The sequence below is a fragment of the Somniosus microcephalus genome, chromosome 7, assembly GCF_052327205.1.
Source record: "Somniosus microcephalus isolate GS21.2 chromosome 7, FLI_Smic_1.0, whole genome shotgun sequence".
Taxonomy (NCBI): Eukaryota; Metazoa; Chordata; class Chondrichthyes; order Squaliformes; family Somniosidae; genus Somniosus; species Somniosus microcephalus.
The window spans coordinates 70,366,322-70,383,780 of NC_140993.1; the positions used below are offsets into that span (position 1 = coordinate 70,366,322).

Sequence of the window (17,459 nt, forward strand, 5' to 3'; positions counted from 1 at the left end):
AAGGCAGTAGAGGCCAATTCATTAAATATATTCAAGAAGGTGTTGGATATATTTCTTAAGGCTAAAGGGATCAAGGGGTATGGGGAGAAAGCAGGGACAGGGTACTGAATTTGGATGATCAGCCATGATCGCATTGAATGGCGGAGCAGGCTCGACGGGCCGAATGGCCTACTCCTGCTCCTATCTTCTATGTTTCTATGGCACCACAGGTGGCTCAGCTGTACGGGGGGTGGGGGGGCGGGGGGGGAGGAAGAAGAGCGGGAGAGCAATAGTGGTAGGGGATTCGATAGTTAGGGGAGCAGACAGGCGTTTCTGCAGCCGCAGACGTGACTCCAGGATGGTATGTTGCTTCCCTGGTGCCAGTGTTAAGGATGTCTCTGAGCATCTGCAGAACATTCTGAAGGGGGAGGGTGAACAGCCAGAGGTCGTGGTCCATATTGGTACCAATGACATAGGTAGAAAGAGGGATGCGGTCCTGCAGGTAGATATTAGGGAGCTAGGAAAGAGATTAAAAAGCAGGATCTCAAAGGTAGTAATCTCCAGATTACTCCCGGTGCCACGCGTAAGTGAGTATATAGAAATAGGAGGATAGAGTAGATGAATGCGTGGCTGGAGAGCTGATGCAGGAGAGAGGTCTTCTGATTCCTGGGGCATTGGCACCAGTTCTGGGGGAGGGGGGACCTGTACAGACTGGACGGGTTGCACCTCAACAGGGCTGGAACCAATATCCTCGCAGGGAGGTTTGCTAGTGCTCTTGGGGAGGGTTTAAACTAATTTGGCAGGGGGGTGGGCACCAGGATGTAACATTAGAAAGGGGAAGTAAAGTGCTCAAAGGATTGGGAGAGACAGAGAGCACTAAAGTAAGAAATGGTAAGGTATTAGGGAGGGTCAGACTAAGAGAGAATACTGGATGGTTTAAGATGGGTTTACAGTGTATGTATGTGAACGCACGAAGCGTAGTAAACAAGGCAAGTGAGCTGCAGGCAGAAATAGCCACATGGGAATATGATTTTGTGGCAATTATTGAGACCTGGCTCAAAAAAGGGCAGGATTGGGTATTAAATATTTCTGGTTGTAAGGTGTTCAGGAAATATAGGGAAGGAAAGATAGGAGGTGGTATGGCAGTATTGGTTAAGGAGAATGTTACAGTGCTGGAAAACATAGAAACATAGAAGATAGGAGCAGGAGTAGGCCATTCGGCCCTTCGAGCCTGCTCCGCCATTCAATGAGATCATGGCTGCTCATCCAAATTCAGTACCCTGTCCCTGCCTTCTCCCCATATCCCCAATCCCGGTAGGGATTGTGGATGCATTGGTGATTATTTTCCAGAACTCCCTGGACTCAGGAAAGGTCCCGGCAGAATGGAAAACTGCTAATGTAACACCCTTATTTAAAAAGGGCAGTAGGCAGAAGGCTGGAAACTATAGACCGGTTAGCCTAACATCTGTGGTAGGTAAAATTTTGGAGTCCATTATTAAGGAGACAGTAACAGGACATTTGGATAAACATAATTTAATAGGACAGAGTCAGCATGGTTTTATGAAGGGGAAGTCATGTTTGACAAATTTGCTCGAATTCTTTGAGGATGTAACATATAGGGTGGATAAAGGGGAACCAGTGGACGTAGTGTATTTAGACTTCCAAAAGGCATTTGACAAGGTGCCACACAAAAGATTATTGCTTAAGATAAAAAATCACGGGATTGGGGGTAATATTCTGGCATGGATAGAGGATTGGCTATCTAACAGAAGGCAGAGAGTTGGGATAAATGGTTCATTCTCAGACTGGCAATCAGTAACTAGTGGTGTTCCGCAGGGGTCAGTGCTGGGTCCCCAACTCTTTACAATCTATATTAACGATTTGGAGGAGGGGACCGAGTGTAACATATCAAAGTTTGCAGATGATACTAAGATGGGAGGGAAAGTAGTGAGTGAGGAGGATATAAAAAACCTGCAAGGGGACATAGACAGGCTAAGTAAGTGGGCAGAGATTTGGCAGATGGAATACAATACTGGAAAGTGTGAGGTTATGCACTTTGGCAGGAAAAATCGTAGAGCAAGTTATTATCTTAATGGCAAGAAACTGGAAAGTACTGAAGTACAAAGGGATCTGGGGGTCCTGGTGCACGAAACTCAAAAGGTTAGTATGCAGGTGCAGCAAGTGATTAAGAAGGTCAATGGAATGTTGGCTTTCATTGCTAGGGGGATAGAATATAAAAATAGGGAGGTATTGCTTCAGTTGTACAAGGTATTGGTGAGACCGCACCTGGAACACTGCGTACAGTTTTGGTGTCCATACTTAAGAAAGGACATACTTGCTCTCGAGTCAGTACAAAGAAGGTTCACTCAGTTAATCCCGGGGATGAGGGGATGGACATATGAGGAGAGGTTGAGTAGATTGGGACTCTACTCATTGGAGTTCAGAAGAATGAGAGGCGATCTTATTGAAACATATAAGATTGTGAAGGGGTTGGATCGGGTGGATGCGGGGAGGATGTTCCCGATGATGGGTGAAACTAGAACTAGGGGGCATAGTCTTAGAATAAGGGGCTGCTCTTTCAAAACTGAGATGAGGAGGAACTACTTCACTCAGAGGGTGGTAGATCCATGGAATATGCTGCCCCAAAAAGCTGTAGAAGCTACATCATTACATAAATTTAAAACAGAAATAGACAGTTTCCTAGAAGTAAAGGGAATTAAGGGTTACGGGGAGCGGGCAGGAATTTGGACATGAATCTAGGTTCGGATCAGTCATGGCCCTGTGGGTAGCGGAGCGGGCCCAGGGGCCGTGTAGCCTGATCCTGCTCCTATTTCGTGTGTCTAATTCTGTTAGATTCAGGAGATAGTTCTGTGATAGTAGATTGGCGGTTAGGATCAGATCAGCCATGATCTTATTGAATGGCGGAGCAGGCTCGAGGGGCCGATTGGCCTACTCCTGCTCCTATTTCTTATGTTCTTATGTTCTGAACTCCAATGAGTAGAGTCCCAACCTACTCAACCTTTCCTCATACGTCAACCCCCTCATCTCAGGAATCAACTGAGTGAACCTTCTCTGAACCGCCTCGAGAGCAAGTATATCTTTTCTTAAATATGGAAACCAAAACTGCATGCAGTATTCCAGGTGTGGCCTCACCAATACCCTGTATAACTGCAGCAAGACTTCCCTGTTTTTATACTCCATCCCCCTTGCAATAAAAGCCAAGATTCCATTGGCCTTCCTTGCAGTCAGAATCAGGGGAATTTATAATGAGGAACAAAGAAATGGCAAACCAACTAAATACATATTTTGGTTCTGTCTTCACAAAGAAGGACACAAATAACCTCCCAGAGATGCCGGGGAACATAGGGTCTGATGAAAGGGTGGAACTGAAAGAAATCAGTATTTGTAGGGAAATGGTATTAGGAAAATTGATGGGACTGAACGCCGATAAATCCCCAGGGCCTGATAATCTACATCCCAGGGTACTTAAGGAAGTGGCCCTAGAAATAGTAGATGCATTGCTGGTCATCTTCCAGAACTCGATAGACTCTGGAACAGTACCCATGGATTGGAGGGTAGCTAATGTTACCCCACTATTCAAAAAAGGTGGTAGAGGAAAAGCGGGGAATTATAGACCGGTAAGCCTGACATCGGTAGTGGGGAAAATGCTAGAGTCCATTATAAAAGATGTAATAGCAGAGCACTTGGAAAGCAGTGACAGGATCGGACAAAGTCAACATGGATTTACAAAAGGTAAATCATGCTTGACTAATCTACTGGAATTTTTTGAGGATGTAACTGGTAAAATAGATAAGAGAACCAGTGGATGTGGCGTATTTGGACTTTCAGAAGGATTTCGATAAGGTCCCACATAAGAGATTAGCGTGCAAAATTAAGGCACATGGGATTGGGGGCAAGGTATTGACTTGGATAGAGAACTGGTTGGCGGACAGAAAGCAAAGAGTTGGAATAAACGGGTCGTTTTCCAAGTGGCAGGCAGTGACTAGTGGGGTACCGCAAGGATCGGTCCTAGGACCCCAGCTGTTCACAATATATATTAATGATCTGGACGAGGGCATTGGATGTAATATCTCCAAATTTGCAGACGACACAAAGCTGGGTGGGAGGGTATGCTGTGAGGAGGATGTCGTGAAACTCCAGTACGATTTGGACAGGTTGGGTGATTGGGCAGAGACATGGCAAATGCACTATAATGTGGATAAATGTGAGGTTATCCACTTTGGTGGCAAAAACAGGAAGGCAGATTATTATTTGAATGGCAATAGATTGGGAGAAGGGGAAGTGCAAAGAGACCTGGGTGTTCTTGTGCACCAGTCGCTGAAGGTAAGCATGCAGGTGCAGCAGGCGGTTAAGAAGGGAAATGGTATGTTGGCCTTCGTAGTGAGAGGGTTCGAGTACAAGAAGAAGGATGTCTTGCTGCAGTTGTACAAGGCCTTGGTGAGACCACACCTTGAGTATTGTGTGCAGTTTTGGTTGCCTTACCTGAGGAAGGACGTTCTTGCCATGGAAGGAGTGCAGCGAAGATTCACCAGGCTGATACCTGGGATGGCAGGAATGACTTATGAGGAGAGATTGTGTCGATTGGGCTTATACTCACTGGAGTTTAGAAGATTGAGAGGGGATCTCATCGAAACCTATAAAATTCTGTCAGGCCTGGACAGACTAGATGCAGGAAGGATGTTTCTGATGGCTGGGGAGTCCAGAACCAGGGGTCATAGTCTAAGGATAAGGGGTAAGCCATTTAGGACTGAAATGAGGAGGAATTTCTTCACCCAGAGAGTGGTGAACCTGTGGAATTCTCTGCCACAGAGGGCGGTGGAGGCCAGTTCATTAAATATATTCAAGAAAGAGTTGGGTATATTTCTTAAGGCTAAAGGGATCATAAGAACATAAGAAGTAGGAGCAGGAGTAGGCCATACGGCCCCTCGGGCCTGCTCTGCCATTCAATAGGATCATGGCTGATCCGAATCGAGACTCATGTCCACTTCCCTGCCCTCTCCCCGTAACCCCTAATTCCCTTATCTGCTAGGAAACTGTCTATCTCCATTTTAAATTTATTTCATGTTGCAGCTTCCACAGCTCTCTGGGGTAGCAAATTCCGTGGATTTACTACCCTCTGAGTGAAGAAGTTTCTCCTCATCTCAGTTTTGAAAGGGCAGCCCCTTATTCTTAGATTATGCCCCCTAGTTCTAGTCTCACCCATCAGTGGAAACATCCTCCCCGCATCCACCCGATCAAGCCCCCTCACAATCTTATATGTTTCGATAAGATCGCCTCTCAGATTGGGAGAAGGGGAAGTGCAAGGGAAGATAGATTATGAAAGTAAATTAGCAAAAAATATAAAAACAGATAGTAAGAGTTTTTATAGTTATATAAAAAGAAAAAGGGTGGCTAAAGTAAATGTTGGTCCCTTAGAGGATGAGACCGGGAAATTAATGGTGGGAAATATGGAGATGGCAAAAACACTGAATGAATATTTTATGTCAGTCTTTACAGTAGAAGACACTAAGAATATCCCAACACTGGACAAACAGGGGGCTAAAGGGGGGGAGGAGCTAAACACGATCAAAATCACTAAGGAAGTGGTACTCGGTAAAATAATGGGACTCAAGGCGGACAAATCACCTGGACCTGATGGCTTACATCCTAGGGTCTTCAGGGAAGTGGCAGTAGGGATTGTGGATGCATTGGTAATAATTTTCCAAAACTCCCTGGACTCGGCAAAGGTCCCTCATATTCTATTTTCCCTTTCTTAATTAATCCCTTTGTCCTCCTTTGTTGAATCCTAAACTGCTCCCAATCCTCAGGATTATTGCTTTTTCTGGCCAATTTATATGTCCTCTCCTTGGATCTTATGCTATCCCTAATTTCCCTTGTTAGCCACGGTTGAGTCACCTTTTTTGTTTTATTTTTATGCCAAACTGGGATGAACAAATTCTGTAGCTCATCCATTCGGTCTTTGAATGTTTGCCATTGCCCATCCACCGTCAACCCTTTGAGTGCCATTCCCCAATCAATCCTACCCAACTCGCTCCTCAGACCATCATAGTTTCCTTTATTTAAATTGAGGACCCTAGTCTCTGAGTCAACTACTTCATTCTCCATCTTAATGAAGAATTCGATCATATTATGGGAGAGGGAGGATGTCCTGGAAGGGTCAAGGACAGAATATATATGGCTAGAGTTAAGAAATAATAGAGGTGCCATTACACTACTAGGTGTATTCTATAGACCACCAAATGGTGGGAAAGATATGGAGGAGTAAATTTGCAGAGAAATTACAGAGAGGTGCAAGAACTGCAGAGTAATAATAATGGGGGACTTCAACTATCCTAATATAGACTGGGATCGTAATAGTGTAAAGGGCAGAGAAGGGGAAGAATTTCTAGTGTGTTCAGGAGAACTTTCTTGATCAGTATGTTTCCGGCCCGACGAGGGAGGAGGCATTGCTGGATCTGGTTCTGGTGAATGAGGTAGGTCAAGTGCAGCATGTGTCAGTAGGTGAACATGTAGGGAACAGTGATCATAGTGGCCCAAAATTTGCGATCAGAGGCTTCCCGCAGGTGGATGCCACCTACCTGTAAAAAATCTAGGAATTTACCTGGTGGCCCGGGAGGTATGGAGACTTGCGATCCTGGGCCTCTCCAGGTACGCTCGGGAAGAAGCCCACGTATCCCAGGGGCGCATGTGGTTCGCAAGTGCCCCTGGGATCATGTGGGCCGGCCCAACCAATAAAAGAAGGGGATCCCCATTCATACTTATGGGAGTTCTGTACCTACGGAATCCCCGTAAGTATGAATGGGGATCACTTAAAAAATACACAAACACATGGAATAAAATGTTTAAAAACATTACATATTTAAAATTAATTAAAATGCCATTTAATTAAATATTTTGAACAAAAATGTAATTAAAAAAAAAATTTTATGGAGGAAAAATTCGGTTGATTTGCGTCTCCCGTTAGCGCCCTAGTTAGCGCCCTAAAGAGGGCGCTAATGGGGTGCAAAGTAACTAGCACCCAGGCGTGGCATCACTAATGCCTCCTGTGAAATTCAGCGGGAGATTAGCAGTGGTGGTAACCGTTAGCGCCCCATGGCGCTGTGCCTCCAGCGATGACGTCATCGCCGTGCGCAGCGCCCCACTCGTGCCCCGGCCGTGATCTTTGGTAGCGCCCCCTGACTTACCGCCAGACGCTATGTCCGACAGGGTCACAGGGGCCTATCTGCGGTCAGGGCGGCGCAAATTAAAGGGGAGGTGCCGGCCGGCCATTTTTGTTGCTGGCACATCGCATGCCTAAACCCGGAACTTGTGCAACCCCTACGAGTGCGTACACACCTCGTACGCACCCGTAGGGGTCGCAAAATACGGCCCAGTATCATAAGGTTTAGATTAGCTTTGGAAAAGGACAGGGAGCAATCTAGAGTAAAAATGTTTAACTGGGAGAAGGCCAATTTCAGTGAGGAGAGAAGGGGATCCCCATTCATCTGGCCCAGGTAAACTGGAATCAAAGATTAGGACTAGCTGAAGTGCTCTTGCAGAGAGCCGGCACGGGCTCAATGGGCCGAAGGGCCTTCTTCCGTGCTGTAACTATTCTATGATTCTACGATTCTATTGGCAGGCAAAACTGTAATGGAACAATGGGCTCCCTTTAAAGAGGAAATAGTTCAGGTACAGTTGAGGTACATTTCCACTAGGGGGAAAGGCAGGGCAACTAAAGTCAGGGCTCCCTGGATGACAAAACAAAGCGAATAGGATGAAGCAGAAAAAGAGCGCGTATGACAGATGTCAGGTTGCAAATACATCTGAGAATCAGGCTATATATAGAAAGGTCAAAGGAGAAGTGAAAAAGAAAATAAGAGGGGTAAAGAGAGTGTATGGGAATAGAATGGCAGCCAAAATAAAAGGTAATCTAAAAGTCTTCTATAGGCATATAAATAGTAAAAGGGTAGTAAGAGACGGGGTGGGGCCGATTAGGGACCAAAAAGGAAACCTATGCATGGAGGCAGAGGGTATGGCTGAGGTACTAAATGAGTACTTTGCATCTGTCTTCACCAAGGAAGAGGATGCTGCCATAGACATAGTGAAGGAGGAGGTAGTGGAAACACTTGATAGGATAAAAATTGATAAAGAGGTGTTAGAAAGGCTGGCTGTACTTAAAGTAGATAAATCACCAGGAGTGGATGGGATGCATCCTAGGATGCTGAGGGAATTGAGGGCGGAAATCACGGAGGTACTGGCCATAATATTCCAATCCTTCACAGATATGGGGGTGGTGCCAGAGGACTGGAGAATTGCAAATGTTACACCATTGTTCAAAAAAGGGTGTAAAGATAAACCCAGCAACTACAGGCCAGTCAGTTTAACCTCTGTTACGTCCGTGTATAAGAAGACACAGACTGCGGAGAACGGTACAATAGGTGTTTACTCAACGTGGCTCAGACGGCAACTGATCTGTACAGATTACTACTCAGCGTTATATACAGGTGTGGTCACTGCCGGTACTACAGTATACATGAGCTGTAAAAAGCAGTTCCCCCCTTAAAGGTACATACATTACAATTCCTCCCCTTTTAGATTAACAGTACCATAACACTCATTTAACAATTAAATATCAAACTAATTACAATTAACACTTTTAACATGCAACATTAGCTGAAAATAGTCTATTTATAAATTCAGTCTTTGGGGAGGCTTCCTGATCCTTTCTGGATAGTGCCTTTCCCGAGTGTCTTGCTCTTGGTGCGGAGGCGATTCTGGCCCCCTGTCGTCGGTTGGTTCATCAGCTTCCGATGCTACTGTTTCTGGGGTAGATGCTACCTGTACGTCGGGTTCATCACCAGGTACGTATGAGCAAGGCATGGGGTTGACTTGTTCCTGTGACTCTAGGATCTGGTCAGCATGGCGTCTCACGATGCTCTCCCCAACGTCCACTGTGTACATTAGTGGGCCCTGCCGTGTGCATATCGCCTGGCTGCCATTTTTCTGTTCGGTAGTCGCGGGCCAAGACTGGTTGCCCTACATTGAAGCTCCTTGTTGGCTTCTCATGGATGTGCTGGAATTACTTACTCTCAACATCTCTTCGTACGTTTGGTCTGAACAAATCCAGGCGAGATCTTAACCTTCGGTTAAAGAACATCATGGCTGGGGCCTGGTTGGTGACTGCATGTGTCGCATTACGGTGAACAGGAAATTGTCCACCTTGTGCTGCAGCGGAATGTTGTCGTTGTACATAGCCTTTATTGCCTTCTTAAAGGTTTGTACGGACCTCTCAGCCAATCCATTTGTGGCTGGATGATACGGGGCGGATGTGTAATGCCTTACCCCATTCTTTTTCAAGAACCTCCGGAACTCTTCAGACACAAACTGTGGTCCGTTGTCGGAGCAAATCTGTTCTGGCAAGCCATTCCTGGCAAAAACGGTCCGTAGGACTGCAATAGTTTTCTCCGTGGTGGTGGAGGACATTTTGATGACCTCAATCCATTTCAAGTGCGCATCCACGGCTATTAAAAACATTGAGTCCATGAATGGACCAGCAAAATCAATATGCACCCGTTGCCATGGAGATGAGGGCCACTCCCATGGGTGTAGAGGGGCCTGTGGTGGTGCATTTTGGACTTTCTGGCATCCTGAGCAGCTCTTGGTCAGGTCCTCGATTTGTTTATCGATTCCCAGCCACCACACATAAGCCCTGGCTAGGCTTTTCATTTTTACCCCTCCCAGATGACCCTCATGAAGCTCATTGAGCACTCTATCACTTAACTTGTGTGGAATTACCACTCGGGATCCACACATCAAGGTCCCCCGGCACACTGACAGCTGTTCTCTCCTTGTCGAGAATGCTGGCAACAGTGAGTCGCCATGTGCTGGCCATCCCTTCACCGTCAAATCATATACCCGAGACAGTGTTGGGTCATTTCGGGTTTCCTTTTCGATACAAGCGTTAGTTACCGGTAGGTATTCAACTATAGTCGAATGGAATATTTCGACAGGATCCACTGCTGGTGCTTCCTCCGCAGTAGGCAGTGGCAGGCGTGATAGCCCATCAGCATTTCCATGCTGTTTTGTGCCCTTATATTCAATCTCATAGTGGTGCGCCCCTAGAAAAAGTGACCATCTTTGTAGTCGTTGCGCAGTCATCACCGGAACGCCCTTCTTCGGATTAAAAATGGAGACAAGAGGCTGGTGATCAGTCAGCAAGGTGAATTTCTGCCCGTGCAGATAGTGATTGAACTTTTTCACTCCCCACACTAGGCTGAGGGCCTCCCTGTCAATCTGGGCGTAGTTACGCTCGGCTGAGGTTAGTGATCGTGACACAAAGGCTATTGGCCTCTCTGAGCCGTCCGAGAATTTGTGCGACAGCACCGCTCCAATGCCGTAGGTTGACGCATCACATGCCAACCGAATTGGTAATGCTGGGTTGTAATGGGCCAATACCTCTTTCGATGTGATTAGTGTTTTGCTCTTCTGGAAAGCTCGTCTACATTCGTCACTCCACTTCCATGGCACCCCAGTTTGCAGTAGGGTGTTCAGTGGGTGTAGTATTGTAGACAAATTTGGCAAGAACTTATGGTAGTAGTTTACCAGCCCGAGGAACAACCTCAGTTGTGACACATTTTCCGGTGCTGGAGCCTTGACTACTGCCTCAATCTTCTCTGGGGACTTATGTAACCCCTCTTTATCGATAACGTGGCCACAATACGAGATTTGTTTTCTAAAAAACTCACATTTGGTGCGGTTAGCTCGGAGCCCATATTCCTGCAATCTAGTGAGCACCTGCTCCAGGTTGGCAAGGTGATCACTGTCATTTTCGCCCGTGACCAGGATGTCGTCCAAATAACACTGGGTCCCTGGGATCCCTTGCAGGACTTGTTCCATTACCCTCTGCCAAATAGCCGGAGCCGATGCTACCCCGAATACCAGCCATTTGTATTGGTAGAGACCTTTATGGATGTTGATTGTGAGGTATTTTTTTGATGCTTCTTCTACCTCCATTTGCAGATACGCCTGGGCCAGATCAATCTTAGTGAAGCGTTTCCCTCCAGATAGCGAGGCAAAAATATCTTCAATCCGCGGAAGTGGATATTGTACGGTGTGAAGGACCGGGTTCACTGTTACCTTAAAGTCCCCACAGATGCAAACCTTCTTTGGTTCCCCAGGCGTGCTGCTCAATGACTTTTTCATCACAGGGACGATGGGTGTAGCCCACTCGCTCCAGTCTACCTTGGACAGTACATCTGAACGTTCCAGACTCTCCAGCTCTGCTTCGACGGCTGGGCAGATCGCATAAGGTACCGGTCTGGCCGTAAAAAATTTTGGGCTTGCGTTTTCTTCAATTTTAATCGTCGCTGTCATGCCTTTTAGTGTTCCGAGTCCTTGCTGGAACACTTCTTTCGCATCAGTTAGGATCTTTGACAGTCGCCCAGGTGTGACGTCGTCATCCTTTTTGTCAGCCACAGTCAGTGCTTGTATGGAATGCCAATCCAGTTGTATTTTCCGGATTCATTCACGTCCCAGTAATGGTGGTCCTCCATCTTGCAATACATACAGGTCTAGTTTTGGTGTTTCCTTACCGTTATATATAACGGTCACCCTTATTTTTCCTTTGGGGTAGACTTTTTGCCCCGTGTACGTCTTCAAACTAATTTTTGTGTCTCTCAAGGGTATGTGTGAGAATAGCCGCTCGTAGTCCCGTCAGTTTATGACTGTTAGGGCTGATCCTGTGTCCAATTCCATCTTTACCTGAACTCCTGCTATCTTGAGAGTGACCCAAATGGTTCGGTGATCCTCCGTTGTGATCACATTATGTAGTTTCAGACAGCTCAGTTCCCTGCTTTCGGAGTCGTTATCACTCTTTTGTTCGTCTGAACTATTCTCCGTCATCTTATGTACCTTCTGGTACTTTCCTTTGGTAGGTTTCTTATTGCTGGTTTTCTTTCCTGACCTGCAGACTCGTGCTATGTGTCCTACTTTCCCACACTGTCTGCACACTTTGTCTTTGAACCAGCAATCATTCTGGTCGTGTGTTGTTCTGCCGCAGCGATAGCACTTCTCTGTTCCACATGACATTTCGTTTGTGCCATATTCTTGTGGTCTCTGTTGTATCTCTGTAGCGCCCCGTGCTGCTGCTTCATATGATACCGTAATGCTGAAAGCCTTTTCTAGCGTAAGGTCCTTTTCAGATAAAAGCCGTTTCTGGGTTCCTTCACTTTGAAGCCCACACACAAACTTGTCCCTTAAGGCATCTGTCAGTCCCGCTCCAAACTGGCAGTGTTTCGATAGTTTGCGTAGTTCTGTTAAATAATCAGCATTGCTTTCATCCTTATGCTGGTTCCGTTTGTGAAACTTGAATATTTCTGCTATCAGCAGCGGTGTGGGGTTTAAATGTTCCTTTAGTATCGTTACTATGTCTTCAAAACTCTTTTCCATTGGCTTCGTTGGGGTTACTAGATTTCGTAATAAACCATACGTCTTTGCACCCATTAAATTTAACAATACCGACGCTTTCTTGTCATCTGACACCCCATTTGCCTTGCAGTACACCTCTATTCGTTCGACATATGTAGTCCAATCTTCGACTTCATTGTCAAATGCGGTGATACTGCCACTCTTCGGCATTTTGGGTGTGGTTTAAAATGGCGTCTCCCAATGGCTTAAAATGGCGTCTCCCACGCTTTCCTTCCTCCCCCGCTGCTGCCGACGCCGCTCCCGGCGGTTCTCGTGGCAATGGCGGCGCCCTGTAGGTTTCGCGCGCTTCTCCTGCGCTGCTGCCAATGCCGCTCTCGGCGGTCCTCATGGCAATGGCGGCACCTCGCGGGTTTCTGCGCATCTCTCTCTCCCTCTCTCCGATGCTGCTCGGCCCCTGAACACCGGCTGCGCCTTGTGCGCTCTGCCCTCTCTCTCTCTCCCCCGTCGACGCTGCTCGGCCCTCTGCTGTGCCGCTCGGTCGGGCTCTAGCCCGCCGCTGTCCGGGAAGGGTCTGCGCACTACCTGTTGCCAGCCCGTTTCGCTGGACCACCTCGACTGGAAAGCCAAGCCTGGCTCTCGACAGCCTCCCCCGCAATTTTCGAGTCTGCTGGATGACTGGCGGTTGCCCGTGGTCGACGCCCGAGACTCTGGCCTTGACCTCCAATCCACTGATCTCCAGGAACGAATCCCCGGGAGGTGATGCAGAGTTGCAGGTAGGTTCGAACCTGCCTCGTCGCCAATGTTACGTCCGTGTATAAGAAGACACAGACTGCGGAGAACGGTACAATAGGTGTTTACTCAACGTGGCTCAGACGGCAACTGATCTGTACAGACTACTACTCAGCATTATATACAGGTGTGGTCACTGCCGGTACTACAGTATACATGAGCTGTAAAAAGTAGTTCCCCCTTAAAGGTACATACATTACAACCTCGGTAGTGGGGAAGCTTTTAGAAACAGTAATCAGGGACAAAATTAACAGTCAATTGGATAGGTGTGGATTAATTAAGGAAAGCCAGCACAGATTTGTTAAAGGAAAATCGTGTTTAACCAACTTGATCGAGTTTTTTGATGAGGTAACAGAGAGGGTTGATGAGGGTAATGCGGTTGACGTAGTGTACATGGATTTCCAAAAGGCGTTCGACAAAGTGCCACATAATAAGCTTGCCAGCAAAGTTGAAGCCCATGGAATAAAAGGGACAGTGGCAGCATGGATATGAAATTGGTTAAGTGACAGGAAACAGAGAGTAGTGGTGAACAGTTGTTTATCGGACTGGAGGAAGGGTACACAGTGGTGTTCCCCAGGGGTTGGTTCTAAGACCACTGCTTTTCTTGATATATATTAATGACTTGGACGTGGGTGTACAGGGCACAATTTCAAAGTGTGAAGTGATATATTTCAGTAGAAAGAATGGGGGGAGGACATATAAACTAAATGGTACAATCCTAAAGCGGGTGCACGAACAGAGAGGCCTGGGGGTATGTGTGCAAAAATCGTTGAAGGTGGCAGGGCAGGTTGAGAAAGCAGTTAAACAGGCTTACGGGATCCGGGGCTTCATAAATAGAGGTATAGAGTACAAAAGTGTGGAAATTATGATGAACCTGTATAAAACACTGGTCCGGCCCCAACTGGAGTACTGTGTCCAATTCTGGACAGCACACTTTAGGAAGGATGTGAAGGCCTTAGAGAAGGTGCAGAAAAGATTTACGAGAATGATTCCAGGAATGAGGGACTTCAGTTATGTTGATAGACTTGAGAAGCTGGGGTTGTTCTCCTTGGAGCAGAGAAGGTTGAGAGGAGATTTGATAGAGGTGTTCAAAATCATGAGGGGTCTGGACAGAGTAGATAGAGAGAAACTGTTCCCATTGGCAGAAGGGTCGAGAACCAGAGGACACAGATTTAAGGTGATTGGCAAAAGAACCAAAGGCGACGTAAGAAAAACTTTTTTACGCAGCGAGTGGTTAAGATCTGGAACGCACTTCCTGAAAGGGTGGTGGAGGCAGGCTCAATCTTACCTTTCAAAAGGGAGTTGGATAAGTATCTGAAGGAAAAAAATTTGCAGGGCTACGGGGAAAGGGCGGGGGAGTGGGACTAGCTGAAGTGCTCTTGCTAAGAGTCAGCACGGGCTCGACGGGCCGAATGGCCTTCTTCCGTGCTGTAACCATTCTATGATTCTATACTTGGGCTGTTCTGCTTCTCCCAGTTATGTGAAAATTAAAAACTCCCATTGTAACCATATTACTTTTACTGCATGCTTCCCTGATCTCCATATTTATACATCCTCCCACTACATCACTACTATCAGGAGGTCTGTAGACAACTCACACCAGAGTTTTGCATCCTTTGTTGTTCCTTAACTCAACCCAGTGTTTCCACGGCCTGATCACCTTACTGAAATCCCTTCTTTCTATTGCTGTAATTGTGTCTTTTATCAATATTCCTCCTCCTTTCCCAATTTCTCTGTCCTTTCTAAAGATCCTATAGCCTGGAATATTTAGCTCACAATCACGCCCTGCTTGTAGCCAGGTCTCTGTTTCAGCTACTCCATAAGCTGAATTTGTGCTTCTAACTCATTTGTTTTATTTCTTATGCTACATGCATTCCTGTACAGAACTCTTATCTGGGTAACTGTTTCCACCCTGCTCATATGCCCTGATATTTCTAACATTTTTTGACCTATCACACTTTTGGTTACTGATGCTCTGTACATTGCTATACAGGAAATGTACTACCTTTTTTATTTGTTTAATCACTCCTGTTTTATGTTTAACAGGTAATTATAATTTCCTATAACCTTTTCCGTTCCCAGAGTATTTATATTACCGTTATCACTTCTTGTACTCTGACCTTTATCCTCTTTATTCTTATCTTTGGGTTAATATTTCTTCTACGTGAACACTCCCCCTCCCTTTATTGGCTTAAAGTCCTTTCCACAGCTCTATTTATCCTTTCCATCCTAGCCTGGTTCAGGTTCAGCCCATGCCAGTAGTACAGCTCCTTCCTGTTCCAGTCCTGGTTCCAGTGTCCCCTCCTTCCCACACTAGTCTTTCAGCCACATATTTACTTTCCTGATCTGTTTGTCCCTATGCCAATTAGCACGTGGCTTGGGTAGTAATCCTGAGATTACTATTCTCGAGGTCCTGCTTTTTAATTTAGCACCTAGCTCCTAAAACTCCGTCAGCAGGAACTCCTCCTTGTTCTTCCCTATGTTGTTGATTGCAACATGGATCATAACAACTGGTTCTTTCCCATCCCTTTCCAAGTTCCTTTCCAACAGATTCGAGAAATCCCTTATCCTGGCAGCAGGTAGGCAACACACCCTCCTGGACTCTTGATCGCAACTGGAGAGAATACCCTCTATCCCCCTAATTATTCAATGCCCGATAACTGCAACCTTTCTATTCTGCTGTTTGCCTCCATTGTCTGTTTCCTGTTCCACGGTGCCTTGGTTAACATTCTAGGCATTCTCCCCACAGTCTTCTTCCTTATCCACATAGGTGGCAGGTACATCGTACCTGTTGGACAGCATCAGTTTCTGCAGTTCCTCTTTCTTTGCCTCCACTAAGTACCCCTTACCCTGTTGACTCTCAGTCACACACTCTTCTTCCTGTACCTGCATCTCTCTGTGGTGTGACTGTGTTTAGCAGTAAACTATCCAGAAATTCCTTCCGCTCCCTTATGTGTCAGAGTGTCTCTAACTTGTGCTCCAGCTCATAGAATAGTCATAGAATGGTTACAGCCTGTCGAGCCTGTGCCGGCTCTCTGCAAGAGCACTTCAGCTAGTTCCACTCCCCTGCCCTTTCCCCGTAGCCCTGCAAATTTATTCCTTCAGGTACTTATCCAACTCCCTTTTGAAAGTCGTGATGTCGCCTTTGGTTCTTCTGCCAATCACCTTAAATCTGTATCCTTTGGTTCTTGACCCTTCCGCCAATGGGAACAGTTTCTCACTAGCTACTCGGTTTAGACACCTCATGATTTTGAACACCTCTATCAAATCTCCTCTCAACCATCTCCGCTCTGCACAGAGCGCAGGTTCATCATAATTTCCACACTTTTGTACTCTATACCTCTATTCATGAAGCCCAGGATCCCGTAAGCTTTTTTAACTGCTTTCTCAACCTGCCCTGCCACCTTCAATGATTTGTGCACATATACCCCTAGGTCTCTCTGTTCACTTCGCTCTTTTCTGCTCAATGACGCTAAGCCGGAGTGACTCAAGAGTTAGACATTTCCCACAGGTGTAGTCACCTGGACAGTGCAAGTCTGTGTATACACTTGTGTGTGCATGCATATGTGTTTGTGTGTACATGTGTCCCTGTGTGTGTGCATGTATGTATGTATGCATGTATGTGTGTGTATGCGTGCCTGTGTATGCATGTATGTATGTGTATTTGCATGTGTGCATGTATGTGTGCGTTGTGCGTGTGTACGTTGAGCTTGGCAGTGATAACCTCCACAATTGAACTGCCTGGCCACTTGGGCGGTGCATCTTTAGAACTGATCCCAGGAGCAGAGGAGAAAATTATAGCAGAAATGTTAGAGAGCTTGGTTCGCGGGCACTTACACAGTTTTGTGAGTCTTCATGTGCGGCCGGAGTTGAACCCCCAGGGCCTGGCATTGCTCGATCATTCGCCTGGTGTTACTTTTAACTTTCTGGATATCGACAGTGAATGCAGGGGTCAAAAGTTGCTGAACTGATGCTACAGAAACCATGGTCTCTCTCCGAACCCTGTGAGATAAAAGCACCAATCCTGATCAGTGGTTTGTCAGGCAGCACCCATCCTTAAAGTTGCTAAGTCTGATTGGAGGAGGTTTCATCACATGACCTCCAACTGCTCCGCATCCGCCACTGGTTGCCTGACATGTCCATCCTCCGGGTGCACCACCTTCCCACGCCAATTGGAAAGTGAGTAGACTCATTGTTACCAATTGATGATTCTTGACTGTCAATCAAACAGCCTTTTTCCCATCTCCAATATTTTTATAACTAAT

General features: G+C 46.3%; 1 protein-coding gene across 1 annotated transcript in view; it reads right to left on the bottom strand.

The window, feature by feature from the left end:
• LOC147114705 (D-serine dehydratase) overlaps positions 1-17,190 on the bottom strand; it is a 144,483-nt gene extending 127,293 nt beyond the window's left edge. The window contains 1 exon segment of the mRNA XM_085992108.1: positions 17,032-17,190. Coding sequence (XP_085848234.1) covers positions 17,032-17,180 — 149 coding nt within the window. The 5' untranslated portion in view covers positions 17,181-17,190.
• Between the last annotated feature and the right edge of the window lie 269 nt (positions 17,191-17,459).